Source organism: Kogia breviceps, chromosome 12, assembly GCF_026419965.1.
Source record: "Kogia breviceps isolate mKogBre1 chromosome 12, mKogBre1 haplotype 1, whole genome shotgun sequence".
Classification (NCBI taxonomy): Eukaryota; Metazoa; Chordata; class Mammalia; order Artiodactyla; family Physeteridae; genus Kogia; species Kogia breviceps.
The window spans coordinates 77,912,787-77,933,768 of NC_081321.1; the positions used below are offsets into that span (position 1 = coordinate 77,912,787).

The 20,982-nt window shown below is 44.6% G+C and overlaps 1 protein-coding gene and 1 non-coding gene across 17 annotated transcripts in view; both read right to left on the reverse strand.

Moving 5' to 3' along the window:
* TMCC3 (transmembrane and coiled-coil domain family 3) overlaps positions 1-20,982 on the reverse strand; it is a 110,007-nt gene that overhangs the window by 43,058 nt on the left and 45,967 nt on the right. For 13 of the 16 annotated variants that reach the window (XM_067009887.1, XM_067009877.1, XM_059081221.2 and 10 more), the window contains 2 exons: positions 6,802-7,718; positions 4,092-4,227 (listed from right to left, as the gene is read on the reverse strand). In XM_067009887.1, the coding sequence (XP_066865988.1) occupies positions 4,092-4,227; positions 6,802-7,718 (1,053 nt within the window). Of the gene's footprint in view, positions 1-1,897; positions 2,184-4,091; positions 4,228-6,801; positions 7,719-11,704; positions 12,079-20,982 lie in introns of those variants that run through there. The other 3 variants (XM_059081222.2, XM_067009882.1, XM_067009886.1) reach the window with 3 other exon arrangements.
* On the reverse strand, positions 19,412-19,518 carry LOC131767520 (U6 spliceosomal RNA). The gene has a single exon (XR_009338729.1). It is a non-coding gene; the product is annotated as a U6 spliceosomal RNA (small nuclear RNA).

The window sequence follows — 20,982 nt, forward strand, 5'->3', positions numbered from 1 at the left end:
TCTTAACTGGTCCATTTCTCTCTCCTCCCACAGTAACCCCGCACCTCAGTCATCAGGGTCTCCACCTGCAGTAACTTTCCACTCATTTCTCTGCACACCGTCTTGGTCTTCAAACTCATGAATCCACTTTCCACACAGCAGCCCAAGTGATTTTTGAAAGACGCATATCTGATGTCACTCCTTCTTGTAGAACCTTTTAAATTTTTAACGTGGTCCAGGCCCAGCCACTGTCTCCTGCCTTGCTTACCTGGTAAGCCTCTTCCCCCCTCCCTCCACCCCCACTGTGTTCTGGCCATACTGGCTTTCTGAAGCTCTGAAAAGGACCATGTTCAGGGCCTTTGCACACGCAGTGTGCTATGCCCGAAAGGTTTGCCTCCCCACACACCACTCCTTCCATCTTTCAGGTCCCACGTTGATGGTCACATCCTGAGGGACGCCTTCTTGGACCCACCAGACTATGTCAAGTCTCCCTCTGGCCCTTGTCCCTAACCAAGGGACCACACCTGCACCACGCTGTTATCCGCAGCAGGAGGTATGTGCTGGCTGAACGCTCCAGACTGGATGCCAGTAATGGGATATGAGGCTTGAGAGAGAAAAACCTTACACCTCTCGGGAGAAAAGGATCTAAGTAGAGGTGGTACAAGGAGCTCCTTTTAGTTCACGAGCCTATTTTCTAACTCATTTACCAATATATGTTTGCTCAATTAAAATCCAGTCATGTTTTCAGGTTTTAAACGAGCATAATGGCTCCAAAACTGATTTACTTTCCTTCTGCTGAACATACTCTATGGGCCAAGGGTTCTCTGTTATTATAGGAACTTTCATTACACAGGCTACCAACAAAAAAGGTACAACTTCTTCAGATCTCACATTCTAAAAAGTGCTGGCTTTCTACAACGACAGGCAAGTGCCCCCAATATCATGCATTCTTTTCAAATACTTAGGCCCACAGTGTCCTCTATTTCAGGCATGGCATGGAAAAGGTGATAGAACAGGATAAAAGATCAACATTTTAGGCAGATTCATTCATCTGTGGTTGGGTAGATGAATTACATATACAAATAGACTGATCCTAGAATTGCCTTAGAACTTCTGTCAAATTTTTTACCAAAAGGAAAATCCAAGAAAATTAAGCAGTGAATCGTAAGGAATTTTGGTCATAGCACCCACTAAGAGATATTCAGCCCCACAATCTTTAGTACTTCCTCGGGCCCAGTATTTAACTTACTGGGGATAAGGACAGAGGACAGGATTACCTTTAAACTCTTCTAATTGAGAATTCAGGGTTTAAAAACTCATTTGCGTTTTAGAACAACAACAAAACCCTTGTATCCCTATAGGCAACAGTCACCCTCATCTATATTACTCCATCATCTTGCATAACCCTGCCTATAAGAACAAAAGAAACCAGAAATAAAGAGGAAGCTGAGCAGGTCCAAATGCCAAAAGCCCGAAGACAGATGGCTACTCATACATAATAAATACAAAAATTGGCCAGCGTTTATTTTTGTCTGCTTATTATGTGTCAGGTAAAGATTTAAGTACTTTACATGTCTTATCCCATTTAATCCTCCTGACAGCCTTTTGAGGCAGAGCTCATTAATGTTTCCATTTTATAGATGAGGAAACTGAGGCACAGCGCTGATGTGTGCAGGTTCACAGTAAGAGGCAGAGCCAGGATTCTAACTATCTTAACAAGAAAGACCCTCTTCCCGTCACTCACACAGACATGCTCTTTGCACTTCTGAGCTACAAGGTGAAACTAGAAAATGCTGAAATGAACTCTTCTAAATTTTTAAGCTGTCTTTGTGAAGTCCCTCCCTTTATCTTACCCCTCCATCTCTAAAGTACGTTTCTTTAAAAAAGGAATAATAATATAAACCCAAACAATCCCCTAAATAAGAAAACCATATATTTAGACATCAGCTAGTGGCATCCCAGACATATTCTAAAAGAGAATGCTCTAATAAAACAGACTGCACTGTTCACCTGGCAACACTTTACATTTAAATGGGTTCCCATTTTTTAAACCAGTCAGCAGTGAAGTTAAGTCTCCGAGCCCAGAGCAGGGGCAGAAATCCTCCAAGTGTCTTCTGTACCAGGGTCCTCAGAGGCAAACGAGTCTGATGCTGCGGCTCCCAGAATTGTCCAAGTAGACGTCTGGGATTAGCACAGGCTCAGCCCTAGACACAGTGTGGAACAAAACGTGGGCAATTAAAACTCTGGCTTACACATTGTGGGAGAAACCTCTCCTTATGTTTCAGCCCCTTGTAAAGTGGGGCTGGAGAAAATAAGCACTGCCTACAAAGAAAATTTGTAAAACGGAAGCTCAGCATGACTGGAAGAGTATACTTTTTTGTTTTTTTCTTTAAAAAGGTGATCAATGGGAATGTAAATCACTGCAGCCATTATGGAAAACACTATAGAGGTTCCTCAAAAAATTAAAAATAGAACTACAATATGACACAGCAATCCCACTTCTGTGTATATATCTGAAGGAAATGAAATCAGTACCTAGAAGAGAAATCCACACCCTCATATTTATTACAGCATTATTGACAATAGCCAAGACATGGAAACAACCCAAGTGTCCACTGATGGACGAATAAAGAAAATGAGGTATACATACACACACACACACACACACACACACACACACACACACACACACGCATACTATGCAGCATGAGGAAGAAAGAAATAGTTCCATTTGCAGCAACATGGATGGACCTAAAGGGTATTTTGCTAAGTGAAATGAGTCAGACAGAGACAAACAACTACTGTATGATCTCACTTATCTGGCAGAATCTAAAAGGGGAAGGGAGGTAAAATGGGTGAAAGGGGGCAAAAGGCACAAATTTCCAGTGATAAGGTGAATAAGTCCTGGGGAATGTACTGTACAGCTTGGTCACTACAGTTAACAACACTGTATTGTGTATTTGAAACTTGCTAAGGGAGTAAGCCTTAAAAGTTCTCATCATGAGAGAACAAATTTGTAACTATGTGAGGTGATGAATGTTAACTAAACTTATTGTGGTGATAATTTTGCAATATGTACACGTATCAAATATTATATTGTACACCTTAAACGAATACAATTATATGTCAATGATATCAGAATAAAAACTGGGGGGAAAAGAGACCCTCTAGTACCCCTAAAAAAAGGAGCTCAAGAAGCCTCGGGTTGCTTCACTACAGCATCAGTATCACATTAATACTGGAGCATGCCTCTGTTCATACTGATCCAGTTACCCCTACCCTCTGTCCCTCAGGATCCCACCCACCTCTTCAAGTCCCACCTTCTCCAGGACATTTATTCACATTCATTACTCAAGGATTATCTGCAAGACCTTGGTCAAGTCACTTAACCTCTCTGTGCCTTGGTCTCCACGTCTGAGAAATTAAGAGAATAACAAAAACTACCTCAAAGGGCTGTTGTGAGGAACAGATGGAGAAATTAGACTTGTAAAGTGCTTTGACAGTGCTTGGAACGCGGTACGCACTCAACTGCTTGAAATTCCCACAAATATGAAAGCTATTATTTTAGAGATGAGCAAATAGACTTAAGGCTTGCTCGGGACCACGGAGCTGGTATATGGCTGGGACTGAAGTCCAGTGTCTGACCACTAAGTGGACCCCTGCCCCACTTGTCCATAGCTTGCTGGGCACTGCACGCCTACATCTCTGAGGCCTTCAGAGTCTGCGTCACGTGACTTGGCCCTTGTTCACATTGTCTTGAGCCAATTGGCAGCTGAGTTACTTCTGACCCTCCACCTAGGCAAGCGTGTCGAAGGCAAGATTTATCCAATGTTTTAAAATTTGTAAAAACTGTGGTGATCGTGGGGAGAGTAGAGTATCGGTGATAGGCTTGGGGTAGATAATAAATACTTGCTAGCTAATTTAGGCAGAAAGTAAACAGGATATAGCTTAATGTCTACAACATGAGCTAATGGGGTTAATACGGTGAAGAATAAATGTTTGCTCCACGTGCCAGAAATGCTTTCGGGCTTGGGGGTAATGCACTTAGTTTGTTAAATGAATGAAAGGCTGGGAAGAGCCCATGTGAGCTCTGGTGGGGAGAGGAAAGGCACCTGGATGTCCCGTGACCGCTCGTGGGCCTGGTAGGCCACCTTCTCCTCGATGCTGGCCAGCTCCTGCTTCAGGTTGGCCGTCTCGTGCTGATGCAGGTCCGTGAGGTCATGCAGCTGGTCTTCCAGTCGCTCATACCTTTCCAAAGAGAGAAGGTGATTCTGAACGTGACATTTCAAAGGTGTTCTTAGAAAATGACATCCTTTGTGTCTCACCGTCACCAGTGCCCCTTGGCTTGTTCTCATCCCCAGGCAGACTGTGCTTCCAAAAAAGGAAGCCAAGCTGTGGGGAACATGCTTTTGGAAAACACTGAACTCTAGCTCCAGAAAGGACTGGTCTCTGTAGTCTTAACTCTGTCCGCGCCGCTGAGGGTTCATGCAAACCAAACCTGGCTTTTCCACCCACGTCAGACCAACACCTTGTCTGGCTGTGGGGACAACAGGACAGGCCTTATCACTGGCACATTCACCAGGGCTGGTCAGGAGACAGGGCTGTCAGTTATCCTGCTAAAGGCGACGACCCACTGGCATCCTGGTGCTTTTCCCTCTTCTGACCCCACAGTGCCTGCTGGTTCACGGCCACAGCTCTCATGCGCCAGAGAGGCTGTAAGGAAATGACCGATTTCTATGCTGGAGCCAATTCCACTCGTTTCCCAGTGCACACAGCGATTCCGAATACATGTGTCAGCTCTTTGGACTTAAGTGCCAATTAAAAAATCATGCTTGTTGCAAATTAAAGGTGGCTTATCAGGTGGCACTTCCGAAAGTCCAAATCTAAAGTAACAGAAGCACAAAGATTCCCATTCCCACCCCCCAATCCCCTCAGAGAAGGGGAATTTTGTATTGTATTTGAAACCGTGTAGTATTTATTTGGAAACAGGAAGCACTATTTGGGGAAGGTGCATTAGTCCGGATGACTTCGATCAATGCCAGTTTTAGACGCTTATCTAGTCACCTCATAGAACCATTTAAAAAAACACTTTAATATAGACTTAATGATTTTTCTCAGGTAGGACTTCACAGGTACCCAATGTTGGTGTTTTGTAAGCAAGTCTTTTAAAAATCTCTTGACAGATGAATGGATGAAGAAGACAGGGTACATATATACAAAGGAATATTATCAGCCATTAAAAAAAGTATGAAATAATGACATTTGCAGCAACATGGATGGACCTAGAGATTAGCATACTAAGTGAAGTAATAAGTCAGACAGAGAAAGACAAATATCATATGATATCACTTATATGTGGAATCTAAAAAAAATGATACAAATGAACTTATTTATAAAACAGAAACAGACTCACAGACTTAGAAAACAAACTGATGATTACCAAAGGGGAAAGGTGGCAGGAAGGGATAAATTAGGAGTTTGGGATTAACGTCTACACACTACTATATATAAAATAGATAATCAACAAGGACCTACTATATGGCACAGGGAACTCTACTCAATACTCTTAATAACCTATATGGGAAAAGAAGCTGAAAAAGAATAGATATATGTATAACTGAATCACTTTGCTGTGCACCTGAAACTAACACAACATTATTAGTCAACTATACTCCAATGTAAAATAAAAACTAAAAAAAATAAAAATAAAGATCTCGTAAAGTAAGTAATATAGTGAGTGACCAAATCATGGAGATCACAAACATGTTATATAACAAATGAGAGCCAAAGCTGTCCTAATGGATATTTGTGACTTGAAATAAAGGGATCCAAATGGTGCTGTATCCCAAACTATCTGAATGGAATTAAAGTAAGTCAATATTATCTGGAAAAACTGTGACGCAGAAACAGTTCTTATGTGACAAAGAATCCAAAGTCAAAGATGTAGGTGCAAAGTTTTTAAAAAATCATTTCATAAAATATGACAGCCAAAAAAGCCATATCTCTAAATTAACACATATATAAAATCATATATCACATAAAAATGTGTAAGCTAAATTTAAATTTTAACTCTTACCATATGTAATAGGCATTCACTTTTTAATCTACAATTTTAGAAGTTAACATTTATGTGACAAAAAAACTCGGTGTGGGGGGATATTTTTATTGGGAAAACAGTGGAAAATCACCTCATACTTGGGCATACACACTTTTTAAGCTAGAGGCACCTAAAAGCCAGCCTACATAACACCGGACTTAAAAAATTAGCTAATATAATCCATAGGATTTGAATTTATTATTGATTATACTTATAATCTTAAGATTCCTTTTGAAAGCTCTTCATTTAGGGTGAAATGAAGCAAAACTGAGCAAACCATAATATCATAAAAAAATACACTATATAAAGACTTCAAGATCTATGTACCAAATAAAAGCTACCTAGCTGGACAATGAATTCATTTTTTACTTGACAGTTATTATGGAGGGAAATCAAATACAGATCCACAAATAAGTGTACCGAGACCTCATAACAGCAGCCTACTGAATCAGGAGCTCAATATGCACGAGTCATCGACTATATAGTGATATTTTAACAGACCCTCATGTATAAGGTCTTTCTCTAAGCTGTCAGGCTTCAAGTCACAAATTACAAAACTTAGGATCACAAGGTATGGAAAGAACTATTGATTCCTAAACGTCTTTTGACCTATATCCGTATTTACAGAAAATACAACCACTAGCGTATCAACTTCGAGCAATCTCTCCACAGGTAGTAAGTAACTTGTGCTCCTGAAAGAATGTGAAGAGAAGAGCATGAAATACCTGTATGTCTCCTCTTGCAGGGTCTGAGAGATGAAGCCATACTCCCTCTTGAACTGCACCTTCAGCGCCTCGATGTCCTCGGCCAGCTGCGCCTGGGTGTCCTTGATCTCCCTGAGCTCCTCCAGGATGGCCGTGAGCTTGCCCTGGCTGTCCAGCGCGCCAGTGCCCCCGGCCCCGAACGACTGGTTCCCGTTGCTGTCGGCGGAGCCCGACGTGCCGCTCGAGCACTCGTCGTCGCTGCCGTACTTGGGCTTGTTCACGATGGTGGCGCTGCCCCCGTAGGCCCTGGCGCTGGTCTCGGGCCGGAACTCCTCCAAGGAGTTTCTCAGGTGAGCGATGTTGTCGGCACTGCCAAACTTATTCCGGATCAGGTTGGCGAACTCTCTGGACTTGCTGAAGACGAACACGGGTGGGGTGAGGGACACCCCCGGCAGGCCCGACTTACTGCTCTCCAGGCTGTGGGGAGCGGCGCGAGCCCTGGCCTGGGCGTCCTTCAGAGGGGACTGGATGTCCTTCAGGTTGTCCTTGGCAACGTCCTTTGAGCTCCTGGGGGCCCCATTCTGCTCGAGCTCCCGGAGCTTTCTGTGATACTGCTCTAACTTCTTCTGCAGCTGGGCAATGGACTGAGCCGACTTCTGATTCTTCTTCTCAAAGACTTGCTTGATGCGGCCAGCCTGCTGCTTGTCCGCGCTGCTGACCAGTTTCAGATACTCTGCGACATTCCCGTCGCGGGATGTTTGCTCGATTCTTATCTGCTCTGTGACCTTTAGGATTTTCTGCTTCAGGCTGTCCGCGCTGAGTTTGACCTTGTGGAAGTCCAGGATGCCATCTGGTACATCAAAGTTGAGGTTGGTGTCCGACCCGCCTCGGCGGATGTTCAAGGGAAGGCTTAGGGTATTCATGTCATGACGTTCCACCTGCAGGAGACAGGGAAGAGGCACTTTAAGACTGGAAGTCGAAGAGACAGTTGCTGTGATGGAATCTGGGCACACACAAGAGACATACTTTACGCCCCAGATTTTCAAACTGCAAGTATTCGAAAGATAAAAACTTCCGACTATCCTCTCAACTTGAATGCAGAACAACTCATCTCCTCCTGCACGCGTGTATACGAATGATGAGATTCACCTCTGCCAGGGTATCTGACTTTCTGCCTGATTAGATAGTAACTCGTGGTTGCCAGGGTAGAAAAAACATAATGAGATGAGGTTATCAAGTCTGTTCTGGTTTCCCTAAGTGCCCAGGTAACTGGAATGCCTGCCATGCCCCATTCACAGTGAACTTCACCATTGTGGGAAATGCACCCAATTCAGTACTCAATCATTTAACAGGAAAATGGGGGGGGGGGGAAGAAGGAAGGGAGGGAGGGAGGGAAAGAGGAAGCAAGCAAGCAAGCAAAGTCCCAGTAGGTACATTCGTCAACACAAGAAATTACTTTCTTAATGGAATGATTAAACAGATGTGATGGAATAATATGAAGATTAATTTTAATAATTGAGTAATACAACAACGGTATTCAGATGTGGAAACAAATAACCCAAACCACAACAAAAGTGATTAAAAACAACAACAACGGGGTGGGGAGAAGGGAAAGCTGGGACGAAGTGAGAGAGTAGCAGTGACATATACACACTACTAAACGTAAAATAGACAGCTAGTGGGAAGCTGCCGCATAGCACAGGGAGATCAGCTCGGTGCTTCGTGACCACCTAGAGGGGTGGGATAGGGAGGGTGGGAGGCAGATGCAAGAGGGAGGGGATATGGGGATATACGTATGCATATGGCTGATTCACTTTGTTGTACAGCAGAAACTAACACACCATGTAAAGCAATTATACTCTGATAAAGATGCTAAAAACAACAACAGTAACATTGACAATATTAAGACCACGTGAAATAGCTTTCTCACTCAAGGGCCACCTGGAGAAAAGGGATTGCAAAGCATCATTGAGCACCCCGGCAAAGGGAGTGGCTAGATTGTGCTCTAAAAGGGAAAGGCATGCACCCCAACGTTCACTGCAGCACTGTTTACAATAGCCAGGTCATGGAAGCCACCTAAATGCCCATCGACAGACGAACGGATAAAGAAGATATGGTACATATATACAAGGGAATATTACTCAGCCATAAAAAGGAACGAAATTGGGTCATTTGTTGAGACGTGGATGGATCTAGAGACTGTCATACAGAGTGAAGTTAAGTCAGAAAGAGAAAAACAAATACCATATATTAACGCATATATGTGGAACCTAGAAAAATGGTACAGATGAACTGGTTTGCAGGGCAGAAACTGAGATACAGATGCAGAGGACAAACGTATGGACACCAAGTGGGGAAAGCGGTGGGGGGTGGGGATGGTGGTGTGGTGAATTGGGCGAATGGGATTGACATGTATACACTGATGTGTATAAAATTCATGACTAATAAGAACCTGCTGTATAAAAAATAAATAAAATAAAATTCAAACATTCAAAAAAAAAAACCATACTAGGAAACTTGGAAGGATTTCCATGAGGTATTGTTGAGTGAGGTATTGCTGCTGACAATAATTAATTAATAAATGAATGAATGAATGGGAAAGGCAAATGTGGTCTGTGTGCCAGGCACTGAATGTCCACAGGGTTTCCCTTGTCTGAGCCTCACCACCATGGCAGGCAAAGAATGTGTTACATCCATATAACATGTAGAAACAGAGACTTAAAGAGCTAGGATTTGAATCCAAGTCACCCTAACGCTGTTCCTTTTTCCACCTCAGGACACTCTACTACACTTGTCCCCAGAGGACTAAAAACAGGTCTTTATAGAGTCTGATCACAATCTCTAAACAAAAAAACTTAAGATCTAAACTGAAGCATCTTATTTGTCAAGTTAGGCAACCCTTTGATTAGCGAAATGCCTTGACATAGAGTCTTGACAGAAACAGTGGGAGACACGACAATATTCAGCTCAAGTTAGCTTTTTTTAAGGAGAGAAAAGGCTGACATAGTAAAAAATCGCTAAGATAATAACAGACCTCATACTGCCAAAGTGACTCAGTCTCAAATGGGGACCATTTCCAACAATGAGCATTAACATTCTGCCATATGAAAAAGGCTACCCAGGGCATTTTCCGAAAGGGGGGAGCCCAATGGTATAGTGGGACACGATCCCAGGTCGGTGGGTCAGGCCTCTTTCACAACTTACAAAAGTTTGTTAGCGTTATTTCTCGACCCCTCTCTTCCCACACACAGCTTTGCCATAAGAGACCCTGGTTGCTTTATCTGGCAGAAGAGCATCACATAGGAAAGGCTGGAAGGAAATAAATGCCAAATCACTATAAGACTAGAAAAAGGAATAAAGGAATTGTGACTTCACCTGGTCAAGGGGAAAGGACGGGTGTAGAGACTAAAGAAGGTACATAATAATCATCTTCAAGTCCTGGAGAGATGACCTCAGGAAGTTCATGGAAGCCAAGTAGCTAGGGCTCACCAGCGGACCCAAACAGGAATGGGCTCAAATTACAGTAACAAAGGATGCACTAAGCCCAGGAAATGTTTGTTTGGAGCAGACAGGGTAATTAACGGTAACGGTACAATCACGAGGCTGGAAATTCGATTTCAGTGAAGATATCCAATCTGACTGTGCTACTCTACTTCTCAGAAAATCTCTTTGGCTCCCTAGTGCCTCCCGGATTATGCAATACAACCTGGTCACTGTTAAGTCCACAGCTTACCTTTCAGGCCTCACCTTGCACCTGATGGATGCCAGACATCCTAAGTGAGCCACGCAACCTAAAGTTCACATGCACGATATTCACAATGCCAGCGAGCCAGCCACTTCTGTTTATCAAACTCCAACATACTATCTATCTATCTATTTTATTTATGGCTGCATCAGCTCTTAGTTGTGGCACGTGGGCTTCTCTCTAGTTGTGGCATGCAGGCTTAGCTGCCCCAAGGCATGTGGGATCTTAGTTCCCCGACCGGGGATCGAACCCACGTCCCCTGCATTGGAAGGTCCCAAAATCCAACATACTGTTTACAATCCATTTCAAATGCTACTTTTTCCATGAAACTTTTCCTAGTCCCACCAGAAAGCTGCCTGTCCTTTCTGTGATTCCCCCATGATGCTCTTGTGGTATTTTATCCCTCCTTTTATCTCTCATCTGCTCCTTCAGGGGAGAAATGGTGTCACACCTGCACCCAGCTAGTAGAGCTAGCATTGTCCCTTATTCACAGGAGGCTGTCAATTAAATGTTTGCTGAACTAAAGTGACATCATTCTTTATTCCAGGAGCATCTACACTGAAATCATTTAAGATACATTTGAAGAGAACAAAAAAAATGACCATAGCAGTTCAGTCCAGATAGACCCGACAATTCCAGGTAAAGATGTTTTCTTAATACCTAGGTAGTAAGTTCTACACCACTTCAACCCAATTCAACTAAACAGATTTTTTTTGAGTATCAACGAGCAACATGATACACAAATAAAAATAAAGACTTAAACTTTAACTGAAGTTTCATTTACATGCAGAAAAGAGCACATCTAAAAAGAATAAAACTCAAATCTTCACAAACTGTGAAACGAATGTAACCAGGACCCAGTTTAAAAAAAAAAAAAAGAACAGAAGCTCCCCTTGTGCCCCCTTCAGTCATAACAACATCACCCCCATCTCCAGAGGTAACCACGAACCTGACTTCTAACAGAATACGTTAGTTTTGATTAATGTATCATGTACTCCTCTTGTCTTTTTTTTGCTCCATATCGTGAGTCATAAGGAGGGCTCCTGCCCTCCTGGAGCTCTGATAAGATCAGATTAGGTTGTTTAAAAAAAAACCAAACAAACAGAGAAACACCTGCTTGATAGCCCCTATTAAGAAGTCCACCAAACCTCTGAAGATACAGAGGCTTTTAAATCTTACCTTACCAAACACAGCAAGAAGGCATCACCGCATCACCTGTTCCTCTTAACCTTTAATTCTCAAGCCCATGGCAGCTGGCCACCCAGCCCCAGCATCTCAGGGCAAGGGCCCGGTTCTCTCACAGACGCTGGGCCGGGCCAGCCGTGTACGCAGGAATGTTTACGCACGGATGGCTGGCTGACTTCTGGCTTACTTTCAAGCTACAACAATGCCTGGCATGTCCCCGAGAGTCCAGGTGGAGGAAAGCAACAGCATTTAAAGCTCAATCAATCAATCTTACTGCTGGTTGGCAAAGCTCAGTTAGAAATGTCTGATGAGGGTGGAAAGCTGGAACTATTGCTGGGCTGCACGCTTCAGCCTTTTGCAGCCCTAGCTCTGCAGGGTAATCAAGAGCCAACTAACACGTATCACTAGATGCCCATACATTTCCCTGAACTCAAACTGGGATTTCAGGTTCATGCTGGAAGAAAGCTGTGGGAGTCCTCCGTCCTCCAATTCATCTGGACTCGGCACAGAGGTCACCAGTACAATGCAGCTACTTCAGGGCTGGGGCCCAGGGAGGAGGACAAAGGTCCACAGATCGCCCAGAGTCAATCAGCATGTGGGTCGTGGGACATGTGCTCCAGTTTTGGCACTGACATTTACCAGCTATACGTCCTCAGGTATATCTAATCACCTGTGTGGTCTTTCATTTCCTAATCTATAGAACGAGGAGATAGAACCAGACAACTCAGAGCTAACACTGCAAAATGCCATGAAGTGTACTCCAAGCTATCTTGACTGTGAGACAGTGCCACAGGATAGTCAAAACCCTGGGCTCAGGAGACAGACTGCTTTGGTTTCCATCTTGGCACCAGTCTTATGAGCTGTGTGACCTTGGAAAAATGACTTAGCCTCTCTGTGCTTCCGTTTCTTCTGTAAAACGGAGATGATGATTCTTTGAAGAGTCGTGAGGAATAAATGAGATAATGTGCATGAAGTACTTAAAGACTTCCAGGCACAGAAAATGGTTTCAGTAAAGGTTTCCTCTTGTTTATCCATCCGATTTCATTTAAAAAATGTACCTGTATGAAAAAACTAACAGAAAAGCAAGCTCCAAATTGTTAACAATGGCTATCTTTGCACTGTGGGATTGCAAGGAATCATTCTTTTTATTATGCTGTTGTATTTTCCAATTTTTAAAAAATAAGGAAGCTGGACTTCCCTGGCGGTCCAGTGGTTAAGACTCCTCACTTCCACTACAGCGGGAGCAGGTTCCATCCCTGGTCGGGGAAGTAAGATGGTTTACAGCACGGCCACAAGATTTTAAAAATAATAAAATAAAACAAAAAAGGAAGTTGAATTACCATTTTGGCAGAAAAGATGCTGTCTTTAAAAATGACTGTTGGGCTTCCCTGGTGGCGCAGTGGTTGGGAGTCCGCCTGCCGATGCAGGAGACGCGGGTTCGTGCCCTGGTCCGGGAAGATCCCACATGCCACGGAGCGGCTAGGCCCGTGAGCCATGGCCGCTGGGCCTGCGCGTCCCGAGCCTGTGCTCCGCAATGGGAGAGGCCACAGCAGTGAGAGGCCCGCATACCGCAAAAAAAAAAAAAAAAAAAAAAAATGACTGCTAACCTCCTTCAGTTAGTTCTCTCCGAATTACTTGTCTATTATTACCTTACGTGAAAAGCAGACCAGCAGCATTCTAGTGAAAAGCCATTCCTAATGATGTTTTCCTTCTGGCAGCAGAAACATTTCCACTGTCATCTCAGCGTTCTGGAACAAAGGCACGGAAAAGCTTTAAGCCCTGGACAGATGTCAAAACCTGGCACTGAATCGTCTCTGCTCCAACCCAAGCCCCCCAGCACCATTACCTCCGGGAGCTCACCTTCCTCACTGGGATGCCAGGCACATCTCGGTCATTACCAGTGCTGCTCAAACACATGGTTCGAGCTTCAAGAGAGGGCTGTCCCCCATGACATTTCATGTGCGCCCCCTAAAGCGCCAGAGAGACATGAACAAAAAGGGCAGCGTAGCCAAGCAGAGGCACACCACCTAAACCAAGAGAACTGGAAAGGGGAATGCAGGTTCCTGTGGACACTGGGAGGGCGTGGACTGAGGCACGAGAGCCTGGGTCTCTGGGGTCACAGAGTGGCCAGAAGGTGCAGGGGCCGAGAGATCAGAACCAGGAGACAGATAGCAACCAGCTGCTTGGTCCCGAGGCCAGATAACCACCACCTGCTTAGTCCCAAGACCAGATATGATAAACTTTTGCCTAAAGAAAAGCTGCTTGAGCTTGGTCATATAAGGAAAGGGTCAGGTCCTTCAAACCGGCGGTCAACTGCCCAGGCAACAGGTATTTCAGAGCACACACAAGAGCGGTGTTACAGACAGGCCCACAAAGGAGCTACAGGTTCAGGATCCAAAGGCTTTTGCAGGTTTTTGTGGCCTAAGTGTCCGAGCCAACACAGCTGACATTCTGTACTCTTACTCATTTCAGCTGAAATCTAACTTTAGGTGTAGCATCAAGGCTGTTCCTCTGGTGTGCCAGTAAGAATGTGCTAGGCTTTGCTGGGGTAACAATCGACGTCAAAATCCCAGGGGCTTAAAAAAAGGGAAAGGCTTGTCTCTCGCCCATGCTAACAAGCCTGCTGCTAGTAGGCTGACGGACCCAGGCTGTGATGGAGCCCCTACCATCAGGAATGCTGCTGGTGGCCATGGCAGGGGCAGGGAACTTGGTGAATCGTCCACTGGTTCCTAAAGATTTCCCCAGAAGGGACTCCTGGGCTTCCTGAACTCATTGCACTGGCCCTACCTAACTTCAATCCTACCACATGCCCGGGAGGAAAAATATTCTGTTAGTGACACGTGCTATATCCTATTGGCTAAAAAATCTGAGACAGGTTCTACTATTATTACCATTTTACAAATGAGAAAACTAGATGCAGAGAAGCTAAGTAAATTGCCTAGAAATCCAGGCCGTCTGTCTCCAGAGCACGCTTCCCTGACAATACTGACCGAGTACTTTTATTATGAGTCAGGCATTATGCTAAATATTTTTTTATGTATTCACATACTCTTCACAACAGCCCTATTTTATGAGAAAAGCAAGGCTCATAGAGAATATGTATGTTTCTTGAAATCCACAAAAAATATACAGCTTGGGCTTCCCTGGTGGCGCAGTGGTTGAGAATCCGCCTGCCGATGCAGGGGACATGGGTTCGTGCCCCGGTCCGGGAAGATCCCACATGCCGCAGAGCGGCTTGGCCCGTGAGCCATGGCCGCTGAGCCTGCGCGTCTGGAGCCTGTGCTCCGCAACGGGAGAGGCCACAACAGTGAGAGGCCCGCGTACAGCAAAAAATAAATAAATAAATAAATAAATAAATAAATAAATAAATAAATAAACAAACAGCCTTAGCTGGGGCTCCACTCAGTTTATATGAAATATGCAAGACTCTGTGAGATCTGTACAAGCCACCAACCGCGTGAGAACCCATTCTGCACTGTCCCTCACATGGTCATCGGGACTTCTGTGGGCACTCCGGGTTCGGTCCAGACCCAACCCTCACGCTGAGCTTGAAATCTTCATCCACACGACTTCCTACCATGGCCCTGGTGTTCCCACCGGGAGCCACACCCCTCTCGGGTTTGGCACGGCCTGTAAAGACCATTCCTCTTCATCCATGCTCTAAAAGGCAAACAGTGATGGAGGCAAAATAATTTTATGAGGATAAAAAAGCTATTGCTTTTATCAGAATTATGCCCACGCATTGACAATCACAAAGAGAAGAAGGAGAAGGAGAAAAATGGTAAAAACCAGAAAAGCAAGTAAGATAAGGGGCCTATAAAGAAGACGCTGGGGCCTCACAAGTGAAGAGTTGGTATCTAGACATATACAGGAACAGGCGCTCAGCAGATAAGCCATGGATTTGCCTGGAGAGAAGGGAAGACACCCTTCCCTAGGCTGGGTAACAGAGCTGAGAAAACAAGGCACTGCTCAGCATGGCCCTGAAGGGGGGAACTTGGTATGTTCTATCAGAAGAATGTGAGCTTTATATAACTTTCTTTTTCTTTTTTTAATGTATTTATTATTTTTGGCTGTGTTGGGTCGTTGCTGAGCGTGGGCTCTCTCTAATGGCGGCGAGCGGGGGGCTACTCTTTGTTGCAGTGCACAGGCTTCTTACTGCGGTGGCTTTTCCTGTTGCGGAGCACGGGCTCTAGGCGTGCTGGCTCAGTAGCTGTGGTGCATGGGCTTAGTTGCTTCGCGGCATGTGGGATCTTCCCGGACCAGGGCTCAAACTCGTGTCCCCTGCACTGGCAGGTGGATTCTTAACCATTGTGCCACCAAGGAAGTCCCTATATCACTTTTTACTGGTAATATACATGATGCTACCAAGCCATCTTCCCTCTTGCTACACTGTGGTCACCTGATACACACTTGCAAAATGTCTAGCTGCTCAGTGAATATGGAACTCAGGGAAGCAAACCCATTCACGGGACCCTAGCATCAAACATTTGGTTTTCTTGCTAATTGAGCCAATCTGTACTGGAAAAATAACTCTGAAGGCTCAATAAGCATCCTTATCAAGACGTAATCACTCCATTCATGTGGATACCTATACAGAATATTCAAGACCTATATTTGAGAAGAAAGCTACTTCTCCACACTACATGCTCAAAATGAAAAATCTGAAAGACACTCATGTGGTATCCCAAAGGGTATGTTATTAGTAAAGTGTCTTAGTATAATGTTTGTTCTAATTTGTTTGGACAAAGAACACTTCCTTTCGTAGTTCGATTCTGACAATGGCACATTCTGTTCACGGTGTACGGAACAGGAATTGAGTCACTAGTTTTACCATAAAGGTTTTATTTCTCCCCACCTCTTCCTCTTGGTATCACTGAAAAAAGAAAATCTGTAGCGTCAAAAGTTCTCTTTCTTGACTGCAGGTAAAGTAAACCTGGAATCAAGGATCATTTGGAACCGGGGCTGGAATACACACACTTTTGAAAGCCCAATCCTTTATCCACAGATACTGCTAATTAACAGCGTAAGGGAGATTAGGCAAAGCGTTCAGGGTTCTCAAAAACAAATTCTTCAAATATCTTCAAGCACTTACAAACACTTGATACTGTAATTAGAAATAATTATCTTCTCATTTAGCCTCTACCAGGCAACAGTGGTAGGTAACCTACTTTGAGTTACATACACTAGGAAAAATACCTATTTCTTCAAAAGAGCTTCCAATTAATGCAAACTAATCCCTCACCTGGTAAAGATTTACTGTGTACTTTATAATCTATACAAGAATTAAACTAAGGGAGGGGGGAGGCCAGATTCAAAAGGATTGTGCCTTGAAGAGCAGAGGGGAAGGGTATGGTAATGAAAACCAATCTACACCGAGGACCACCTGCAGCTAAAGGACAGCCACATCCCCGAGGGAGGAAGCGGTGGAGGCTGTGGGGAGACATGAGAAAAGGGTGCTGCTGAGAAGAGGAAGGACTCTCTGGGAACCCCCTGTACCTGGAAAACAGGCAAGTTTAGGGACGGGAAGTGAGCCCCTAACGCCGGCCCCTCACCTCTACCAAGAACTCCGCCTTCGTGATGGAAGGGGTCACAGTTCCTCCTTGCAGGGAGACGCGGGACCGTGAGTTCTAAAGAAGGGGCAATAGGAAGCCCCAAACTTAGGACTAAACTCGAATAAGCGTCATTGAGGCTTTTAGCTCCTATACTCAGAATAAACCAAGGGAAGGGGTGAGTGAGAACCCCTGGGCACTAACCTAACAACTTCGGAGGGGTTCTAGGATCCGTCCCCACCGCGGCTATTCCCCAACCGTTCCTAGCGGCACCTGTCAGCAAAACCTTCTCGGGAAAGGGACCTGAGCACTTGCTTTGAGGGCTAAGGGAGAAGCACCCCCAGGAACTGAGGGAGCAGAGGCAGCTCTAAGGGGGGAAAAATGGTTCCCAAGGCCCTGATCCAGTGGGCAGAGCAGAATGGCCGGAAAGGAAGCCTGCGGGCAGATGGCCTGCCTCCCCCCAGGGCCGAGGCCTAACCTTCTCCTTTTCCTATAGCATTTATTCACCGCCTCCCCTACCCCCGAAACATGGAGGGTGAGTGTTCTTGGCAGGGACATGTGCTTAAGCTAAGCTTCTGAGCGATAACTACAGATCCAGCCCTGTCCTGCTGTCTTTCGGCATCTCCAATCTGAACAAGGTGTTTGAAGGACACATATCGCCCTCTTAGATACACAATGATGGATACCTTCGTATGAGTAGCAGTCCCCTGCGACAGAAGTTACTTTCAGAGGTGGAAGAATCCTTGGAGATCTCACTTGGCCTAATGCCTGCTTTTAAAAGCAGCAGCCTGAATACATACCCGAGTAACTTTTCATTTCAACCTACGCTCTGTTCATTATAGGTGCCCTACCTAAAAGGGAAGGCAATTTGTCTACTAAAGTATAGCTTCTTGGATCAATACATAAAGTGGATATAATAGTAAATATGATAGGGGTGTCTATCAGATAGCAAGAATCATGTTTCCCTTTTTGCTGTGGATACTAGGAAGTTCAGAACCAAACTGAGAGTAACTGTTAGACTTGGCGATGAGCCTATTTGCTTTTCCGTCCTTTTTTAGAACTTTTGGGTATTACTGCAACTCTACCTATATTTTCCATGTGCCTATCATAACCTGATTCTCATCGGAAAGAGGCAGGTGAACTTTAATCTAAAGACGCTAGGTATGTCATGCTGCCTGGAGATGAAACTAGACTCACCCCCAAATGTAATTGGGGGAATGTGGTCAAGCACACTGAGCTTATAAGTTGGCACAGCTCCTTCCATCCTCCTTTCCCCGGGCACCCACAGAAAGTAGGGTCACAACTTGGTCCATGTCCTTTGAAAAGATGCTATATTAAGACTGAGCCAGAAAACAGCATTTGGTACTCAGGCCCTAAAGCACATTCCCTAAGCAAACCTAAGCCTCATAATTGAACTATTCCCTGCAGGCCAGGGGTTTAATTTGGTTTTGGTACTATAACAAATACTAGGGTAGGGGCATATGTACGGATGATCTGTAGCATAGAATTCTGTTTTAAATGGATCAGAACACTGCTAGACATCACACAGGGCTTAGAAATAACATAGTTAAGTTTTGAGGGAGCAAAGGAAAACTGATCTATATTAATTTCTTTCCCTTTTGCAATACTGAAGTTATTTCCCTTGAGCAATTTTATTTTTTCTAATGTAAGCCAGCAGCATTATCAACAAATAGCAATTGGAAATAAAAAGCTGCTTTTAGTTCTACCAAAATTATAAACAGCATTACATTTAAAGAAAAAAACTTTAATGTCCATGAAAAATGCATTCAATCAACATTTTGATATTTATTAGTATGGAAAAACAACCTTACTTTGAAGCCATGCTGGACCTTTAAATGAGACAATCAATATAATAACTCTGACTTCTTTGGACTGAATAAAATTATCTTTTTATTTTTTATTTTTTAAAAATACGGAACGCGGGCTTCCCTGGTGGCGCAGTGGTTGAGAATCCGCCTGCTGATGCAGGGGACACGGGTTCGTGCCCCGGTTCGGGAAGATCCCACATGCCGTGGAGCGGCTGGGCCCGTGAGCCGTGGCCGCTGAGCCTGCACGTCCAGAGCCCGTGCTCCGCAACGGGAGAGGCCACAACAGTGAGAGGCCCACGTACTGCAAAAAAAAAAAAAAAAAAAAAAATACGGAACGCTTCATGAATTTGTGTGTCATCCTTGCGCAGGGGCCATGCTAATCTTCTCTGTATAGTTCCAATTTTAGTATATGTGCTGCCGAAGCGAGCACAAAAATCATCTTTTTAAAAGATAAAACAGACCATGTCCTGTTCCTTCTCAAAAATCTTTTAAGTTCCCTAAAGTGTGAAATCCTTAGCGAAGAATTTAAAATGCTCTTGATCAGGGTCCTGTCTTACCCTTTACCAGCAGACTCATCCGTAATGCAACTGTGAGCACATCTACGCACCAGCTCCAGAGTAAGGATGCAGCCTGATACACGCTCTCCTTTAATCCCCGCAGCTCCATGAAGTAGGTGCCGTTAGCTTTGCTTTATAGATTTGGAAGTGAGGAGCCATCAAGTAAGTCATGGTCACAGCTAATAAGACACAGAACCAAGATGTGTACCAAGCTCTAAAGCTTTTAACCTTCACTGCATTCCATGAGTCCAATAAACCCCTGAATGCTTCACACACTCTCCTAAATCTCCCTGTTAAGTGTCTGCTAGTGCCTCACCCTGGCCTTCCATACCTCCATCCCCAGGTACCTTCCAAGGACCAACCCAAACACTGTCTCTTCCACAAAGCCTCCCCCATTCCCATGCCCAGCTTCCTTTATACTCTCCCCCAAATCTGCATGTTCCCCTTTCACGGTACTTCTTCTCTAGGTCTGGTAAGCATTTGTGTAACATTTTTTCCCCCACTGTCTTGAAGCCTGGAGGGAAGGAAATGTCTCCTAAGCCACCGGTGTCCTGCCCCGCATTCCTTCCTCAATAGGACCTTGTTATCTGGTCCGTGAATCAATGGTTGACAGAGCCAACTGGGGCAGCCAGTTGTCCCACATGTTTAACATCCTCTCAGCTGCTCGCAACGAGATCAAGAAGAACCTACAGCTGAGGTGGTGCTGGACTGCTTTCAAGACAGACTGGACTTTTTGGACTGTTAATTAATGGCTTTGATTCATGCAAGAGATCAAATATTCAGGAGACTAATGTATCTCACGGCTCTTAGCTGCTCCAAGCAGAATACAGGCAACCAGTTATCAAACGACAGATACTAAGACCCACAATGTATAGAACATGCAGGTGTACTCCCTTCCTAAGTGACATTTCTGCTGCGGTTACCATCCTAACTGTTGCAGAGAACTAGGTGCCTGCTCCTTCTAACACATCCATGTTTGAACTCAATCCATTATTTGTGGTAGCATATAAGGAAGCAGTCTTGTATTGCATTAAATGAAAAACTTTAAAAAATAATTTAACCAGGGCTTCCCTGGTGGCGCAGTGGTTGGGAGTCCGCCTGCCGATGCAGGGGACGTGGGTTCGTGCCCCGGTCCGGGAAGATCCCACATGCCGTGGAGCGGCTGGGCCTGTGAGCCATGGCCGCTGAGCCTGTGCATCCGGAGCCTGTGCTCCGCAACGGGAGAGGCCACAGCAGTGACAGGCCTGCATTCAATCAATCAATCAATCAATAAAATAATAATTTATCCAATACACCAGCAAGATTGTCAAGGGTACAGATGATTCTTGAACAAAATG